The 19678-nt window shown below is 43.0% G+C and overlaps 1 protein-coding gene across 2 annotated transcripts in view; it reads right to left on the bottom strand.

The window, feature by feature from the left end:
- Positions 1-18848, bottom strand: part of NBN (nibrin) — a 53146-nt gene extending 34298 nt beyond the window's left edge. Inside the window, exons 1-5 of one of the 2 annotated variants that reach the window (XM_075920420.2) lie at positions 18675-18848; positions 14536-14669; positions 9676-9824; positions 4650-4809; positions 1919-2022 (exon numbers count right to left, since the gene is read on the bottom strand). In XM_075920420.2, the coding sequence (XP_075776535.2) occupies positions 1919-2022; positions 4650-4809; positions 9676-9824; positions 14536-14669; positions 18675-18717 (590 nt within the window). In that variant the 5' untranslated portion in view covers positions 18718-18848. Of the gene's footprint in view, positions 1-1918; positions 2023-4649; positions 4810-9211; positions 9334-9675; positions 9825-14535; positions 14670-18674 lie in introns of those variants that run through there. The other variant, XM_075920421.2, reaches the window with a different exon arrangement.
- Positions 18849-19678: the final 830 nt, after the last annotated feature.

The raw sequence follows: 19678 nt of genomic DNA, 5'->3' as shown, positions 1-19678 counted from the left end.
GATGTGCCATTAAATATTAAAAAATAAAGCTTCTATAATTTTAAAATAGGGAAGGCCAGTAATTACTGTGACAAATTCTTCTTGTTCAGTGACACTAACTCCAGTGACGCTTGATTGATTTAACAGCAATTTTTCTTTAAAGTATTACATCAATAATTAACTTCAGACATATTAAAAAAGAAATTACATTTCTTTCCAGCAACCCTTCGATATCTAAAACACTCTCTATTCATTTTTAGATACCTAAAGAAAACTCCAAACAAACAGGTCCCCCCTGAGCACTGGCTCCCACCTCCCCCATCCCACTGCTTGTGATAAAGAGGCAGTGGATTGTTTGTGTGTGCATAACTGTGAGAGTTACCCGATGAGCCCAGGTTTACCGGTTAACTGTGTACACGGGTTCACGTTAACATCCCTAATCCACATATGGAATGGTTGTCGGTAACTACAGGCACTTTAAATTCATACCCTATCTTATTCCAGAATAATTTCTGAACAAACAAGTTGTGAAAACCATGATGCTTTCTGTCTATAGCATGTGATATTAACTGAAGGCTGAGACAGGAGAGCAGACTAAAAGGGACCATTAGCCTTTTCTACTCTGATACTACCTATGTTCTTAATGTGAAACATACAAAACCAAACAACAATCTCAGAGACACAGGCATTAAGTGTAATTCACATTGTGTATTTGTGTGATAGAGCCAAAGAAGGCATCCTATTTATCTTGTAAAATGAGGTATCCCAGAGATGTACGATCTGGTCACACAAGATTAAAAAAAGTGATTCTTTCACACGGGATTCATGACCTAGTTCTTGTTATCTAGTGGCATATTTACCTTCAGATCAAAAAAAGCACAAAAAATTGGTATTTCAAGCAACTGAACATAGCTGCATTATTTCTGTTGATGACCAAAACTTAAAATGAACCCAGACTTACAAACTGAAAAAAATTATAGAATAAGTTTCCATACTGAGGTAAGCTTTATATAATTATTTTAAAACAAGAAAATTAGATTTTTAATGTATCTATTCCCAAAAGAGTATACATGCTGCTTTGAATATATTACCATAGAGATCTCTATGGCAACCTCTGAAAATGAGGCCTACGTAGAGCTAGTAATGTCTCTAAGCATCTAATGAGCATCAAGAACTCACATTTATATATTAACTTTGTTAACTCCTCAGGGATGGAGGCAAGAAAATTACCAGAATGTAATATGTTTCAAATTAAACAGCCTGCTGCAACTCAAATTATTGCACTCAAAACTTTTTCAGTGCTGTACTTTACATCTTTTCACTTTGTACAGGGCAAGAAAGTAAATTCAAAAAAAATATTGAATTGATCACAGCATCATAATATTAGTTGGAATTAGAACTTTTAAGAGAAAAGGTAAAAATCTCTCTATACTTTGAGAAATAGAGCAATGCTATTATAAATGGGTTTAAGTCTTATCAACTAGTTATATTCCATATAAATGCATACACTGTAACAAACAGATATTAGACCTGTAGTGTCCAACATGCTAGCCATTAACCCCATGTGGCTATTTGGCCGGTTGAGTGTGGCTAGTTGGCTTGAACAATGTGGCTATTTGACCAGTTGAGCGTGGCTAGTTTGTTACTGCAGTAGCCACTATAGTGGCACTTCAGAACTGGTTAGACACCATGGTGTTAGAGTATCCTACATGCTGAATAATACAGGCTATTGCACATGCAGTAAGACATAACAGTTACATGTAAGCAGGACAGTTGATGGGGCTTCTTGTTGCAGAAGTAATATAATTATATAAATTCAGAAAATAGGTGTGAGAAACAAAATAAAAGATGATTAATCTAGCACCCAAGTCACATAAGTATCAAATGAAACTAAGCCATGCTAAATGCAACTTTGTAGTACTGAAAACATGCCATTTACCTTTCCAGTTTTGGTAACTGTTGCTTGGATTGAATGGCTTGAATACATTCCACAAAGTACTCTGGCTTTATAATTGGTCGATTGCAAATCAAAGCACATATTGTCTGAAAAGAAACAGATATTAATTACCATACTCAAGTATTCAAGCAAAGTATGCTGTCACCCAGAACAGAGTATTTATGTAAGGCAGGACTACTCAACATGTGGCCCATGGGTCGCACGTAGCCCCGCAGCCTGTTTGAGGCCTGCACTGCAGTTTGGGTTTACACAGGGGCTCAACACACAGCCCACGAGTGGGATCCAAAACAGAAAAGTAGTCAGTACAATGGCCTCCTGTTTTTAAATTCCTGAACTGTCATTGCTCATTAAAAGTGCTGCCATATGGGTAGAAATTGAGTAAATATTGAATTTTATTAATATCAGCAGAACTGACTTAAATGGGGCCTACATGTTGTGTAGTCTTGCCTTACTCTTTGTATTTGCTACTCATGCGGAATGTATGTTAGCCTAAGTAGTTTTGTTCTTACACCAGGGACGTAATGATGTAGCTGCTTAAATCATTAACTGATAAGTGGAGTAAGAATGTTAAGAGGTGGGCAACTGACTAATCGATCAGTTGATAAGGGAAGGTGATCTGCCCCAGTTTGCGCTGGTCCAGGAGCTACCTCTGCTGTGGCTCTGCAGTTTAAAACTAATAAGAGCCGGGGCAGGAGAGTGGCAGGGCAGCCACATGCCAGATACACTGGCTTGGCAGGCCAGATCCAGCCCACTGAGGCTGTCTTGCCCATCCCTGGTGTAGACACTGTGTTTGCTTATGTCACCCTAAGTGGCCTCCAGTTTTTCTTGAAGCTTTGAAAATAGCAAAAAGAGTGTGCATCCTGTGTTTGCAACACTCATTACAACTGTGTAAGGGGATGCAGATTTTCAAGATTTTTAAAAGCTCAAAAAATATGAAATATGGATGACTCTGTGCAATGGAGGAAGCTGCATGTTGGGAACTTCACCCTTTGTTTCCAGTCACCCCTGAACAACTCATTTCTATCACACATTGCATTACCAAAAGACACTGTGCTGGACAATGTCAAGTTTCACCCTGCGATACCTACCCATGCTGCACAGCAATAGGCATCAAAACAAATACTCCATATGAGCAGGACTCGACAAATAATGCAATCTACTCTCCTGTGGCAAGTAGATTGCAAACCGGAAGAGCTGGGTTCGGGTGATCGGCGCATGTGCAGATCATTCTGCGCATGCGCAGATCACCGGACAGAGTGGCTGGCGAGAGGGGCTCACCGCAGTTCGGCGAGCCCTGCATATGAGCGTATACAGTGCAAACGCAAAAAGCCAAATATGTACACAAATGAGAGATATAGTAACTGAAATAGCTTTATGCTGAAGTAACTTGAGTCAGCCAAAGTTTGTAGCGTAGATATACTTTGTACATATAGATTGACAATGGAAGCATCCAGAGTTGAATTACATAGAATATACAGCGGCGAGGAGTCCTGTGGCACCTTATAGACTAACTGAAGTGTAAGAGCATAAGCTTTCGTGGGCAAAGACCCACTTCGTCAGATGCATGTCACGCATCTGACGAAGTGGGTCTTTGCCCACGAAAGCTTATGCTCCTACACTTCAGTTAGTCCATAAGGTGCCACGGGACTCCTCGCCGCTTTTGCAGATTCAGACTAACCCGGCTACCCCTCTGATAGAATATACAAAATAAAAAGGATCTAAATTCCTGTCTTTGAGGGTGGAAACCAATTTCTAACTCCTTCAAATGACCAGATTATTCCATAACTATTCACTATTGGGTTTCTTGCACTTCCTCTATAAGTATCTGGTTCGGGCCTCTATCAGACACAAGGATAATCAATGTTATGGACTGCAATCCCAAGAGTATGGTATGCAAACTCCTATGTTACTCTACTACTTAACTTGCCTGCTTCTTTTACATTTTCAAACATCATTATGAAGAGAAAATATAAAGCCCAGAAAAATGCATCATACACAAAAGAAGATGACAACTGCAAAATATTTTAACTTCTATAAACAGTTTACACCCGAGGTCCCCAATACGGTATTTGTGTGCGCCCGCCATGTGCTCGGGGCTGGCCTGGCCCCAGGCATGTGTCGCATGCATGGTGCCGGAGCTGGCCCCGGGCACATGGCGCACGGTGAGCGCCGGCCCTGGGAGTGCCACAGACTGGCCGCCCGCGCTCTGGGCACACGGCACTTGGAGGGGGCACCAGCCCCGGGTGCGCGGCGCTTGCAGGGGGTGCCAGCCCTGGGCGCGCGGCGCTTGGCGGGGGGAGCGCCGGCCCCGGGCGCACGGCGCTTGCAGGGGGTGCCAGCCCTGGGCGCATGGCGCTAGTGGGGGGGGCGCCGTCCCCGGGCGCGCAGCACTTGGAGGGGGCGCCGTCCCCGGGCGCGCAAGTGTCCCCGCCCCCTGGCGCCCGGCGGGCAAACGGCCACGCCCCCTGGCGCCCGACAACCTCAAATGGTTGGGGACCACTGGTTTAGACTCTTCTGATTGTAATTAAATGTTCATATTTCGTTTGTTTTTAAGGACTCTATTTGAAAACAATCATTCTCCTGGGTGAAAACTTGGCTTCACTGAAGTCAATGAGAATTCTGCCACTGACTTCAACAGGGCGCTAAGAGTTCACCCCATTATGTTTTTACACAGAAGTCACAAGATTTATTAACATGCAGAAACTCAACCTACCTTAACAGTAACTTTTACTGATATCATGACAAGATGAGTACATTCTTTTGACCAATCATTCACAACAATGCCTCCAAGCTGCAGAATAGCTTGATTTAAAGCAGTTTTCCCAGAAGCCTCTAAACACGAAGAGCAGACAATCAAGGGATCATATTCCACTCTGCAAGGAACAAGTTACAGAAGAGAATTGTCTACATTACGACTGTCAAGCAATTAAAAAAATTAATTATGATTAACCACACAAACAGTAATAGAATACTAATTATTTTAGTCTTTTTGGCTATTTTCTACATTTTCAAATATAATTATTTCAATTACAATAGTATACGGTGCTCACTTTAGTTTGTTTTTATTACAAATACTTGCTCTGTAAAAAAAAAAAAAAAAAAGAAATAGTATTTTTAATTCCATTACACATCCTGTAGTGCAATCTCTATCACGAAAGTTGAATTTACAAATGTAGAATTATGTACATAAAGTAACTGCTCTCAGAAACAAAACAGTATAAAACAACACTTACAGGTCCACTCAGTCCTACATTTCATTCAGCTAATGATTTAGACAAGCAAGTTTGTTTACACTGGCAGCAGATAATATTGCCCAGTTGTTTAGCTGAGCAAAACGTAGGAGTGAATGGACTTGTAGGCACTGAACTTTTACACTATTTAATTTTGAGTATAGTTATGTAACAAACAAAAAAAAATCTATATTTGTAAGCTGCATTTCATTATAAAGAAATTGCCTTAGTTGAATGAGCTGAACTCATCATTTTTACAGTATATTTGTAATAAAACAAAGTGAATATTGTACACTTTGTATTCTGTATTGTAATTTAAATCCATATATTTGAAAAAAGTAGTAAAACAAAATATTTAATAACTTTCTTAGTATTCTATTTAACTGCAAATAAAACTGATTAATCACAATTAATTTTTAATTTAAGATTTTTAATTAATCATGTGTTAACTGTGATCAATTACTTAGATTATGGCTGTTGATTTAAAGTGAAATTAAAGGTGGGCCAAATTAGCTGAGAACTAGGATTTCTATCTGAAATATTTCCAAGGCTTTCTGAGCTGTGTGGAGCCCCAGTAGTCAGCAAGTTAGGCAGCTCAAACAACAGGAACTCCAAAGGCTCCAACTGCCAAAGAGCTGGGAGCCTGAAAGCCTTGTGAATGCTTACTTCAAAGGCATCCCTTCTAACTGGAGGGAAACTGGAAGTTTGGGAAAGAAATTTGTACGTGGATCTTTTAAGGTTTAACATAATATGCTAAATATATCGAATAGCACAACCGATTAAAGAAAATGCATAAATAATTAACAAATTTCAAAGTGCATTCAAGTTAAAATAGATGTTGCTTCTTTTAAAGCACTGGTTCTCAACCATAGGTATTTGAAGCCCAGGAGTACACAAAAGTCTTTCAGGAATCGACTCATCTAGTTATTTGCCTACTTTAAAAAAAGACTATAAAAGATGTACTAACAAAGTCAGTACAAACTAAAATTTCATGTGACTATTGTATATACTATACATTGAAATGTACAATATTTATATCCTAAATGATTTACGTCTGATTTTGTAAGCAAATAGTTTTTAAATGAAGTGAAACATAGGGGCATGCAAGACAAATCAAACTCCTGAAAGTAGTCTGGAAAGATTGAGAGTCACCGTTTTAAAGAACGCACCAATTTTGTTCAGCCTAAATTTAAATGTACACTGGTTAAGAACACTTTGTTCCCTTTACATGAGAAATACAATTAAAAAAAATGTTACCAGTTCAATTTTCTGTCCATTCCTTTTACATTTCCAGCACTGCCTTCTCTCTCCTGTTAGTGGAAAAAATCCTTCTTCTGTACAGTTCCTCTAATCTGAATCTGAATTGCTCTTCCTCATTAAGTCTCCTATCCCTTAAATCTTGCATGAGAAACCTACATTTTCTTCTTTGATTTTGACTCTTCTGCTCTATTAGGGAATTATATGGTTCATTATTGGCTTCATCCCTCCACATCGGTGTGAAATTAGAGATGCAGCAGAACCCCTGCTTGAAGAAGTTTCCATAATATATAGGGTTTATAGTTTGGCTCAATTGCTCTTGGAACCTCCCCTCCCCCACTATACACATTGCTCCAGCACCGTTGCCCACATAGGAGGAGGATAAAACCCTGGGACTGGTACGAGGACTGGGGGTAGAAAGGAAGTCTCAACTCCACAAGAGTTGCATCTCAATTTTTAAAATGCTGGAATTTTTGCAGCCAAATTACTATGGATCCTGTCAGCATTAGCTTTCCTAGGTGCTGGGGGAAGAAGCAGTTCTATGGGGTCAATGATAGGAAAGGAGAGGCTGTGGAATCTCTATCAACAGAGATTTTTTTTAAAGAGCAGGTTAGACAAACACTTGCCAGAGAAGGTTCACATAATAATCAGTCATAGAACTGTGTTTCTCACCAGTGGTACGAGTACCCTCAGGGGTACTCAAGAGAAGTCTGGGGGGGTACATCAACACAACTGAAATTTGAAGAAAACTGAATTTTTGTTTTAAGTTTTACAGCGCTTTATTATTTTTGTACTTTTTACACTCCAAAATTTCATCGCCTGCCTGGCTACAATTAAGTTGTTTAAACAAATGTATTGCAATGGTAGAAAAAAAATTGTATGTCTGAAAACTGTAGGTACTGGGGGTACTTATTTTTTTTAAAATGGGACACTTTATAAAAAAAGGTTGAGAAACACTGGACTAGATGACCTTTTGAGGTTCCTTTCAGTCCTATGACTCCATCTTCCACGAGTGTATTTGTACACTGTTCTCTGGCATTGAATTGTTCAGATTTCTGGTGCTAAAGTCTCAGCTATATATGGTTCTATGACGTTTTCTGTAACATTTCAGATATATTTGCTAAACGTTATTGACACATTGCACCCAATATTCTTCAGGGAAATATGCACATGACTGTGAATATGTATATCTGGAAGATGCTTTATCCAAAATACATCTTATAACGTATCATTAGACAACTTAAAACCTGTTGAATGTGTATATTCTATTTGTGTGCAGGTACCATTCTTGTAATTGAAGTTGGAAATATGAAGTATAAACATATTGACTAATTTAGACATGCTAAGTGAGGGATATTAGCAGTACTCAAGGAATTTAATGGCCCTGTACTTGAATCAAGGATCAGTGAATAGTCTTGTTTTTCTATATAAGACTGAAATATGGTTGGGCCTGCCAAGACATCTGGCCAGATCACCTGATGCTGGAACCCATTTTCAGGGCTCGCCAAGCAGCAGCGAGCCTTGCTTGCTAGCCGCGCGGAAGCGCAAGCGCTGACCGTGCTGCGTGGCCTCACCGGCTTAAAATCTACTCACCACGGGCGAGTAGATTGAATCATTTGTCAAGCCCTGCCCATTTTGGCTATTGTACTTTTCTACTCAAAGTGTGAAAAGTTTAAACTGCATACAAAGGACTCCCACCTTTGGCCAAAGTGATATAAAGTTGGGAAGCCAAACAATAGGTGTGACTGCAAGACACCAGGACACCCGTTTACTACCCAAGATAACTGCTGGAAACATCTAAGACTGAACAGTGTCAAGGATGAGGTTCACTTTGGAGGTTCCCAGCTTGTGAGAAAAAATTATTATAACTACTATTAGGGGAAGAATTTGCATGTAACAAGTTTCTTAAGAGTATTAAGTTTCACGGGCGTGTTTTATTTTGCTTAATAATCTATTTACCACTTATCAAAATCTTGGAATGGTCCCTATCAAAAACTGCCCACTCCTAATTCAGAATCACAGAATACCAGAATTGGAAAGGACCTTGCGAGGTCACTGAATCCAGTCCCCTGACCTCATGGCAGGACCAAGCACTGTCTAGATCATCCCTGATAGATGCCAATCCAACCTTAAATTCTACTTTTCATACTTAATAAAAATCACTATTGTTTATTAATAAACAAACCCAGTGTAAATAAATGTTACTGGGGGAGGAGGAGCAACAGCCGCGCATCTCTCTCTTTCATTGATAAAGGGAGCAAACATTTTATGAACTTACTTTGTAAAAACTTTACAGAGTAAGATTTATCTGGGGTTTTGGTCCCGTTGGGGCTGTGCACCTGGGTGCTGTGTCAAGTCCCTTTGACTGAACCTTCTGAGAGCTGAATGGATCTCAGTGTCTGTGTTGTTCTGCTGTGGGCTATGACCACAACTCTGTGTCAATGCTGGAGAAGACTGGAGGGCCTGGTTTAGCAGGGCAGGTGGGATGCCCCAAAGGATAGGTAAATGGGCTCAGTGGTATGATCAGCCCATTCATTAAGTGATAATCTCAAGGGGATCTCCGTGACTCAATCGATCACAGTGAGATCCAAAAATAGATTATTATAAGAACTGAAGAGTGCTATTTTGCTACAGACTAATGACACTTGTATCACGGATGGAGTAGGAGCCCAGTTTGAGACACAAACTTAGCTTCCATCCTTTTTAAGTCATTAAAAAAATGGTTATCAGTAACTTTATTTCTTCAGTGAATACCACTGTGTATTTATGAGGAAAAGCACTGCCTTACCTCTTAAAACCAAGGCTGTGTAAGAGTGCAGCTCCCCAGCTACCTCAGTTTCTTTCTCTCCACATCACTGATAAAGAAAGGAGACTGCCACACTTCCTCTCAACTCCCTAATTTTATTCCTCCTGTAAATATTCACGGATGTTTTAAGAACAGTTTTATTAAATATGGTTTTTATTCTTCGTTTAGGCTAATTGTAGAAGTCTTAGTCCTCATGATGCAGTGTCACTTATGGACTAATATTTTACCACCAAAGGTTTTAAATTCAATTCACAGGAGGAAATGTTATTCAGAAACTTCTACAAGAACATGGCTTGAACAGACATATTTATCTGTTTATTTTCCATCTTTACTTAATAGAAATGTATCATTATTTTCTTTTACTTCCTGAAGTACACCCTGTGATATTATTTAAAACAAATCAGGTTTGATTTCAGCATTTCAGAATCAATCCAATTAGTTCTCACCTAAACTTGCTTTCAAAGACTCCAAAATTGACTCTATCACCAGACTTCAAAGTTCGAGAAGTACCATTCAAAAGTTTTTCTCCATTAACAAATGTACCATACTTAGAGGTGTCTTTTATTACCAATTCAGGGACTGTGAGAGCTTGACTCTGAAAATGAATATAAAATTGTCTTATTAGATACTCAAATATATACTGTTACACAACAAGAAGCAGCAGATGTATAAAATGAAAGCATGTATCTTAGGTCAATAGTATGAATATCTTATAAGTATACAGTATGCTGGAAAAAATATCTTAGCTATGTAGTTGAAAGTTTATGACCTCCTTCTTCATTATAAACAGCTGAGAAAAAAATTCTCCATAATTACTTGAGTAGTAGTATTTTTTTGCATTCATCTTTGGCTATAATTCACTACCACTACCTTAACTCATGATACCATTGCCTCTGTACCCACGGTACTTCTATCAAGATGTATTAACATAGTGATATTGGGATGCATTTCCTACTACTTTTAGTAAATCATTGTGTAACATTGGTATACCATTGCTCATTTTTTTGCCTTTTCTGTTACCAGTCTAAAAGCTGTGAAAAAATGTATACAGATATGCTCTCTTACCCTACAAATATTCATATGAATTTGTTATGGGTCAGAATTAAAGCCCTCGGTGGACCCTGCATATACACAGAGCACCTATGATTTTATGGGACTTTGTGCTACAAATAGAGTACGTGGTTGTGCTTCAAACTACACACCTATATTCTATGGTTGCAATGTTTCAGGTGACTTTTTGCAGGTGATAATCATCAAATACACACACCATCATAAAAGTACAGGCAGTCCCCGGGTTATGTACAAGATAGGGACTGTAGGTTTGTTCTTAAGTTGAATCTGTATGGGTATGTCTACACTACAAAGTTAATTCGAACTAGCGGAGCGCTTAGTTCGAACTAGGTAAACCTCATTCTACGAGGACTAAGCCTAGTTCGAACTTACTAGTTCGAATTAAGGGTTGTGTAGCCCCTTAATTCGAACTAGTGGGAGGCTAGCCCTCCCCAGCTTACCCTGGTGGCCACTCAGGCCAACACCAGGGAAACTCGTATGCCCCTTTCCCTGTCCCGGACCCCTTAAAGGGGCACGGGCTGGCTATGATGCCCGTGCCAGGTGCAAGCCTGCCAGCACCCAGCCAGCAGACCCTGCACCTGGCACGGCTCGAGCCAGCCACCCGAGGCCCCCCCAGCCCTCCCCCTCTTCCCGGGACCAGGCTGGCAGCTCCCGGGAGCTTGCCCGGGACCGCAAGAGGCGGGCACCTGCCTGGTCTAGTGCGGACATCGTGGACCTCGTCCACGACCTCCGCACTAGGCACAGGAAAGTGGCCGTCTAGGGCAGGAGAGCTGCCAGCCTGACCACCCAGGAGCAGGTGTGCATGAAAATCAAGGTGGTCCACTGAGACCCCCGATCCTGAGCCCTGAGCTTACAATGGCCGTACTGGGTCAGACCAAAGGTCCATCTAGCCCAGTAGCCTGTCTGCCGACAGCAGCCAACCCTAGGGACCCTGGAGGGGATGGACCGAAGACAGTGACCAAACCATTTGTCTCGTGCCATCCCTCTCCAGCCTTCCACAAACTTTGGGCAGGGACACCACTCCTACCCCCTGGCTAATACCACTCCATGGACCCAACCTCCATCACTTTAACTCACTTCTCTTTACACTCTGTTCTAGTTCTAGCCTTCACAGCCTCCTGCAGCAAGGAGTTCCACAGGTTGACTCTTTGCTTTGTGAAAAAGAACTTTCTGTTACTAGTTTGAAGCCTGCTACCCATTCCTTTCCTTTGGTGTCCTCTAGTCCTTCTTTATGGGAACTAATGAAGAACTTTTCTGGATGCACCCTCTCCACCCAACTCCTGCTTTTAGAGACCTCTATCCTGTCCCCCCTCCATCTCCTCTTTTCTAAGCTGAAAAGTCCCAGTCTCTTTAGCCTCTCTTCATATGGCACCTGTTCCCAACCCCTGATCATTTTAGTTGCCCTCCCCTCTCCCAGCCTCTCTCTTCCCCTCTCCCACCTCCTTTTCCCAGTCTCCCCCAGTTTTGTTCAATAAAGAGAGATTCTATTTTGAACACAATTGTCCTTTATTTTGTACATCAGGAAGGGGGGCTAGGGAAGGGTAAGTGGAAGGAGATGAGGGAGGAATGGGGTACGAGCCCCCGATGGGGAGGACTGGGCTGGCTCTGCGGGCTTCTGGGGGTGGAAGCTCTCCTGAAGCCCCGCAATTACCCCCTCTCCCCAGATGGCAGCCTGTGGCAAGTGCAGCCGGGTTGATGGCCGAGTGCTGTGACATACCCAGTGTGGGTACTCCGGGCAATCCAGGCCAGGACTGCTTTGCAAGCGGGGCACCTCTGAGAATTGTCTGTCCGGGGTGGGGGTCGGGTCCCTTTAACCACAGCTCTCAGCTAGCCTGAGACAGCAGCTCCACACTCTAAGTCCTCATCTGATGCCCTGCCAGCACTGCTTCTGGCCATCCTTAACCCCGGTTCAGGGTCCACTCTGTGTGGACATGCTAGTTCGAATTAACAAAACGCTAATTCAAACTAGTTTTTTAGTCTGGATGCGTTAGTTCGAATTAGCTTAGTTCGAATTAACTAATTCGAACTAAGTTAGTTCGAATTAGTGCTGTAGTGTAGACATACCCTATGTAAGCTGGAACTGGCATCCAGATTCAGCCGCTGCTGAAACTGACCAGCGGCTGACTACAGGAAGCCCGAGGCAGAGTTGCTCTGCCCCGGGCTTCCTGGAATCAGCCGCTGATCAGTTTCAACAGTTCTTACATACTGAATCTGGACGCCAGTTCTTACATACAGATTCAACTTAGGGGACGCCTGCGGTTCTTAAGTTGAATCTGTATGTAAGAACTGGCGTCCAGATTCAGCCTGTTGAAACTGATCAGCGGCTGATTCCAGGAAGCCCGGGGCAGAGCAACTCTGCCTCGGGCTTCCTGTAGTCAGCGCTGGTCAGTTTCAGCAGTGGCTGACTTGGGGACGCCTGGGGCAGAGCAGCTGGGGTGCTGCTGGGTTTCTCCAGTAGCGCCGCTCCTCCACGCTACTGGATCAACCCAGCAGCACCCAAGCTGCTCTGCCCCAGGCGTCCGGATTCAGCTGCTGCTGAAACTTACCCGCAGTGGCTGAATCAGGACGCCTGGGGCAGAGCAGCTGGGGTGCTGCCGGGTTGGTCCAGTAGCGCTCAGAGCGGCGCTACGGGACCAACCGGCAGCGCCCTAGCTGCTGTACCACAGCCGTCCGGAGCAAAGCCGCGGAGCACGCAGGCAGCAGACAGCCCAGACGCGCTGCGGCTGTCCCACTGCCGGCGTCCTCAGAGGCTTTGCTCCCCGTCTCCCTGGTCTGCTGGTGTCCAGCAGAACAAGGAAAAGCGGAGCAAACCCCGTTCGTAACTGCGGATCCGACATAAGTCAGATCCGCGTAACTCGGGGACTGCCTGTAACTGAATATTCATATCAAAATACCTTAACTCAGGGGTTCTCAAATTTTGTAATACTGCAACCCCCCTCTAAGTTGCTTGCGACCCCCCCCCTCCGGTGAGTTGGGACCCGCAGTTTGAGAAACGTGGCTTTACTTTATCATTTTATGTCTTTATAAGTCTTATGGACTTATCATTTTATGTCTTTATAAGTGTTATGGACTCTCCTCCTCCTCCCTCATGCAAATTCTAATTTTTCTGTGTAATTTATATAAATCACAGAAAATAACAAGAAAAATATTTTTGCATGGGACAAATTATACTAAATTTTGTTCAGTTACATAAGCGAGACCCACCTACCTCAAGAAGTCAGTGTGGCTTCATCTAGATGACATCCCTCTGTCAACAGAGGGAGGTAAATGAGGCACTTTGAAAGTGCAAATGAAGCGGGGATTTAAATATCTTGCGCTTCATTTGCATAATCGTGTCATGGAACTCTTTCGAATAAGCGCCATTTCAAAAGTAAAACCTCGGTCTAGATGCACTTCTTTCGAAAACGGAAGGCTTTTTCGAATGATCCTGTAAACCTTGAGGTGATTATGCAAATGAAGCATAGGATATTTAAATCCACGCTTCATTTGCACTTTCGAAGTGCCTCGTTTACATCCCTCTGTCGACAGAGGGATGTAATCTAGACGTAGCCTAAGTGTTAAACATATGTGCCTTAACAGGTATGTCTAGACAGCAAAGAAATACCTGTGGCTGGCTAGTCCCAGACAATTCATGTTTGTGAGGTACAGGCTGCAGGAATTTTTCTTTGCTGTGTACACTGCCAAGTTTGGGCAGGACCCACACCTTGCAGGGTCCAGAGCTTGGGTTCCAGTCCAAGCCTCGAAGTTTGTACAGCAATCAAGTGAGCCCCATACCCTGAGCCCAAGTAAGCAGCCATGGGCTAGCCATAGGTGTCTAGCTGCTATACAGACATACCCAAAGACAGAAGCTTGGAACACAAAAGGAAGCAAGTCACAATCCAATACCAAACATTACAGGGCTTGTCTGCACAGGGAAATGTACTGATATAAATTACACCAGCATAACTTCCCATGTGGGCATAAGATTGTTGATGAGGGGGAATTATACTGATATAATTATAGCAGTATAATTTTGTCAGTCAATTTCCTACTGTAAACAAGCTCTTAGGAATATTCAAGATAAGAGAAAGATACCATGAAACTACTGCTACTGTAAAATGAATGTAGATTTGCTGGAATAAGAATGGGACTGATTTCATATTGCAGCACAAATATTAAAGGTGGAGGAATTAAAGCTAGTCATAGCAAAACACGTTTAAGCCATAAATCCATAAAATAGTCAAGTGGATACTTACGAGGTTAGGTTCAGGATGGGTGACAGTCAAAACTGCATGAGTTCGACTGATTGACTGATCATCCTGAATTAAAATTGAACAGTTCTTGCGTCCAACAACATACTCAGTGCCAACCAATAGTCGATATGGCTCTCCTGATAACAACAAAATTAACAAAGATTTAATAACAGAAAAACATAAAGTACCTGTGAGCCATTCAAAAGCTTGCAGTCTTGTAATCCTAGGTCTATCAGGTATGACTAGAAGTGCAACTAATTTTACAGCTACATTTTCCCCTTCTCACTGGCTCCTGCACACTTAAGGTGCACTCACTGTTGTGATGAAAAAGAAAATGAAGTACATCAGATGCTTAAACTAAAAAAACTCACATACTGCACTATTACTAACAGGAAATGTAAAATACTTTTTGGGAACCATTGTGTTTTACGTGGCGGGGAAAAGGATATCATACTGCTATTTACCACAAGCGAAATATGAGTCAACAGTGTGACATTGTTGTGAAAAAAGCAAACATGATTCTGGGATGCATTAACAAGAATATTGTGAACAAGACACGAGAAGTCATTCTTCCGCTCTACTCTGCACTGATTAGGCCTCAACTGGAGTATTGTGTCCAGTTCTGGGTACCACATTTCAAGAAAGACGTGGAGAAATTGGAGAAGGTCCAGAGAAAAGCAACAAAAATGATTAACAGTCTAGAGAACATGAGCTATAAGGGAAGACTGACAGAATTGGGCTTGTTTAGTTTGGAAAGGAGAAGACTGAGAGGGGACATGATAGCAGTTTTCAAGTATCTAAAAACGTGCTACAAGGAGGAAGGAGAAAAATTGTTTTCCTTGGCCTCCGAGGATAGGACAAGCAGCAGTGGGCTTAAACAGCCACAAGGGAGGTTTAGCTTGGACATTAGGAAAAACTTCCTATCAAGGTGGCTAAACACTGAAATAAATTGCCTAGGGAGGCTGTGGAATCGCCATCACTGGAGATATGTAAGAGCAGGTTAGACAGATGTCTCTCCGGGATAGTACTTGGTCCTGCTGTGAAGGCAGGGGACTGGACTCAATGACCTCTCGAGGTCCCTTTCAGTTCTATTGTTCTATGATTCTATAGTATAGAATGTAATTGAATGGTCATGTAACTACATCAAATTTTAGTAGTTACACAACTGTTTGATAGTCCCCAGAGGCGGGACTGGCAGCCAGTGCATTCCCGGCCCCACTCCTAGAGAGCCCCCTGCTACTCCATGCTGCTGCTCCCTCTAGCATCAACTCCTGCTTGCCCCTCCCCACCACTACCTTTGTAAAAGGCAGCAAAGGAGAGGGCAAGAGGGTCCGCAAAGCCAGCATGCACGGAGAGCAGGCTTAAAAGCCTAGGATAGCTAGGTCAGGTAAAAATATTATTCTTCTGACATAACTATGATAGAAAAACTGTTTAGTGTATTCCAGACCTTAGTCAAGAAACCAAAGAATGAACAAGCATGAAGAATAAATGATCCTCCTGAAAAATAACTCAGCAAGATCAGGGATGAGGTATGCAAAAAAGACAGTTCCACCACACAAAGGCACTCAAGTTATCCATGCTGCATGAGTTCTTCAACTTGATGTTTCTGGAGCCTGTAATCCTCCATCCATTTGATATCTTTTGCGAGCAATAAAACTCAAATCATAGTGAGGAAAGATGAAGGACTATTTTCCTGAAGAATTTATTAAAAATGCAAAGTATTTTTTCCTCCTCAAAATCTTTTCACATTTTAACTCAACAGAAGAAATGTATACATTCTATTTCACTGTATTTACATGAAGTAAAACTTCTTGTAAATACAATTGCTGCCCTCAGATAAACCATTAACTGACTAAGCAATATAACTGAGGTCACAACACCATGTTTTACAAAAATTTTAATCTAATTCTTGCACTGTCATTACAGTTCTTGCTGAGAGTGGGCTTAAATGACAGAGGGGATAAATATTAATTCTAATAGTTAATAAATACTAGCTATATGTTGCTGACATTATTTTAATATATTTACAAATTAGATACAAAGGAGGGTGAAGTGAATAGTGACAAGATTTAGGATGTTCAAAGTAAATAAAAAGTTACTTTGCGTGGTTAAGAATATATATGATTACAGAAACCCAGGGGCCCTAACAAAGCTGGATGGCAGAGGAAGTTCATTATTGACACATACAAAGTAAAGCATATTGCAATGAACAAATTTGCACTGCTCATACAAAGTACAAGTAAATTAACTTTACACACACACACACACACACACACACACACACACACACACACACACACACACACAAAAAGACCACTATGGACAACATAAGGAAACCTCTCTGAAACATGCAATAGCAATAAAAAATGCAAACAAATTGCTAACCTGCATAAAGAATGATAGAAAATAATAACTGAAAATATTACATAAATCAACAGCACAGTCTCATGTAGAATATTATGACCAGTTCTGGTCACACTGTTTCCAAAAAGTCTTCAGAGAAAGAAGTGATGAAAATGATCAGTGGATGTGATATATCTTGACTTTAGCAAAGCTTTTCATACAGTCCCCCACAATATTCTTGCCAGCAAATTAAGGATTATGGATTGGATAAATGGCCTATAAGGTGGATAGAAAACTGGCTAGATTGTCAGGCCCAACAGGTAGTGATCAATGGCTGGATGTCAGGTTGGCAGTCAGTTTCAAGTGGCATGCCCCAAGGATCGGTTCTAAGGCCAGTTTTGTTCAACATCTTTATTTATGACTTGGATGAGGGGATGGATTGCACTCTCAGCAAGTTTGCGGATGGCACTAAAATAGGGGGAGAGATAGATTTGCTGGAGGGCAGGAATAGAGGCCAGAGTGACCTAGACAGATTAGAGGCTTGGGCCAAAAGAAATCTAATGAGGTTCAACAAGGACAACTGTAGAGTCCTGCACTTGGGAAGGAAGAATCCCAAGCACTGTTACAGGCTGGGGACCGACTGGCTAAGTAGCAATTCTGCAGAAAAGGACCTGGGGATTACAATGGATGAGAAGCTGGATATGAGTCAACAGTGCGCCCTTGTAGCCAAGAAGGCTTATGGCATATTAGGTTGCATTAGGAGGAGCATTGCCAGCAGATCCAAAGATGTGATTATTCCCCTTTATTTGGCACTGGTGAGGCCACATCTGGAATACTGTGTCCAGTTCAGGGCCCTGCACTATATAAAGGATGTGGACACATTGGAGAGGGTCCAGCTGAGAGCAATCAAAATGATCAGGGGGCTGGAGTACATGACCTATGAGGAGAGGCTGAGGAATTTAGGTTTATTTAGTCTGCAGAAGAGAAGAGTGAGGGAGGATTTGATAGCAGCCTTCAACTTTCCAAAGGGAGGTTCCAAAGAGGAAGGAGAAAGGCTGTTCACAGCAGTGATGGATGGCAGAACAAGGAGCAATGGTCTCAAGTTACAGTGGGGGAAGTCCAGATTGGATATTAGGAAAAACTATTTCACTAGGAGGGTGGTGAAGCACTGGAATGGGTTACCTAGGGAGGTGGTGGAATCACCATCCCTAGAGGTTTTTAAGTCTCCAAAGCCCTGGCTGAGTTGATTTAGTTGGGATTGGTCCTGCTTTGGGCAGGGGTCTGGACTGGATGACCTCCTGAGGTCTCTTCCAGCCCTAGGATTATATGAAAGGGCAATCACATTAAAATGAGTGAAATGCATTTGTAAGGAGGTGTGCTTCCCCTGTGGAACTCATAGCACGTGATACCGTCCAAGTGACAAAATCAGGCACCGACAGAGTTAGGAGACCAGCCCAATTACACGCAATATAAAAACCTGATTTACAGGGGGCGGGGCCACTGGCGCTGCAAGCCCCCCTACAGCAGACAGGAGCCAGAAAGCCCCCGCGGGTTGCTCGCTGCGAGCTCGCACACCGGGGCAGGGAGCTGAACCCCGCTGCACCAGGCCGGCTGGCCCGTGACAGGCAGCACTCCCAGCCCCCCGGCTTCCAGCGCCTCTGACCCGCCCCGGCGCCGCCGCGTGGCCCCGCCCCACGGGCATGGCACAGAGCGCGGTGGCAGCGGGCCGGAAGCAGGGGACACCGCGCTGCCGCCAGCCAGAGTCCGGCTGGGGGAGGGGCGCTGCTGCCAGCACTTACCTGGGGCGGGCGCGGGCCCTGCCGCTGGCACCAGCTTCCACATCCCAGCGGGGCAGGGGAGCCAAGTCCGCCGAGCCGCGTCCTCACAGGCGCGTCCCCGTGCGCCCTTCCGCGCGGCCACGGCCAGGATTCGCCGAGGCACAAGTCGTACCGCGCCACCTGTCGCCCGGGAGGGGCATAGCTGATTCCGCGCAGGCGCGGTGGCTGGACGGACGTAGGAGGGAAGGGAAAGAGCTTGCGCCAGCCAGAGAGAGGGCACGGGGTGGGTGCAGGGTCACTCGCAGGGTCACTCGCACTCGCTGCCAGCCAGAGTCAGGCAGTGGTGGGAAGAAGCGGATGCTGCGTTGCTGGCAACTCAAACACCTTATCCAGCGCTATGAAGAGACTTGCTAGAAATGATTCGCTGAATCAAATATTGGAATTTACAATATGACTATTTTTCCAGAGATTTAGGAGAGGGACTCAGAAGCCAGGGCATGGATCTGTTCTCCTCTGACACCAGTTTCAACTGTGCCCATCAGCTATTGTATGACTGTCTCCTGACTGCACACATAAAATGAGGCTGAAGTTCCTGTCTAATTCCTGCCAGGCATCCCTATCACAATACCAGCTTAATATTTTAATGTAAATGTTTACAAACTATACCAGAGCTCCTTTCCAATACACTGAGCAACCTTGATAATCCATCTAGATAGACACTTCAGTTTCCCATATCAACCCAACATTTACATAAATATAAAAACTAATAACCTTGTGGCCTGCATGCACACACATACTCTCCCCTCAGGATCACAGTCTCTATCCATCACCTTACACTTACAAGTACCATTACAGGGGAGAAAGTTAAGCCTTGCAACGTATTCTGAAGGCTAACAAACTCAACTATCAGTGACTTAGAGAGAAAGTGGTTTCCATGGATCTGAGGTGCTACTTAAGAACATCCTGACAACTGAAACAAAAGACAGAACTATGCAGCACTTTAAAGACTAACAAGATGGTTTATT

This window comes from Pelodiscus sinensis, chromosome 2, assembly GCF_052426305.1.
Source record: "Pelodiscus sinensis isolate ZL-2025 chromosome 2, ASM5242630v1, whole genome shotgun sequence".
NCBI lineage: Eukaryota > Metazoa > Chordata > Testudines > Trionychidae > Pelodiscus > Pelodiscus sinensis.
This window is presented reverse-complemented; position numbering and strand designations above follow the sequence as displayed.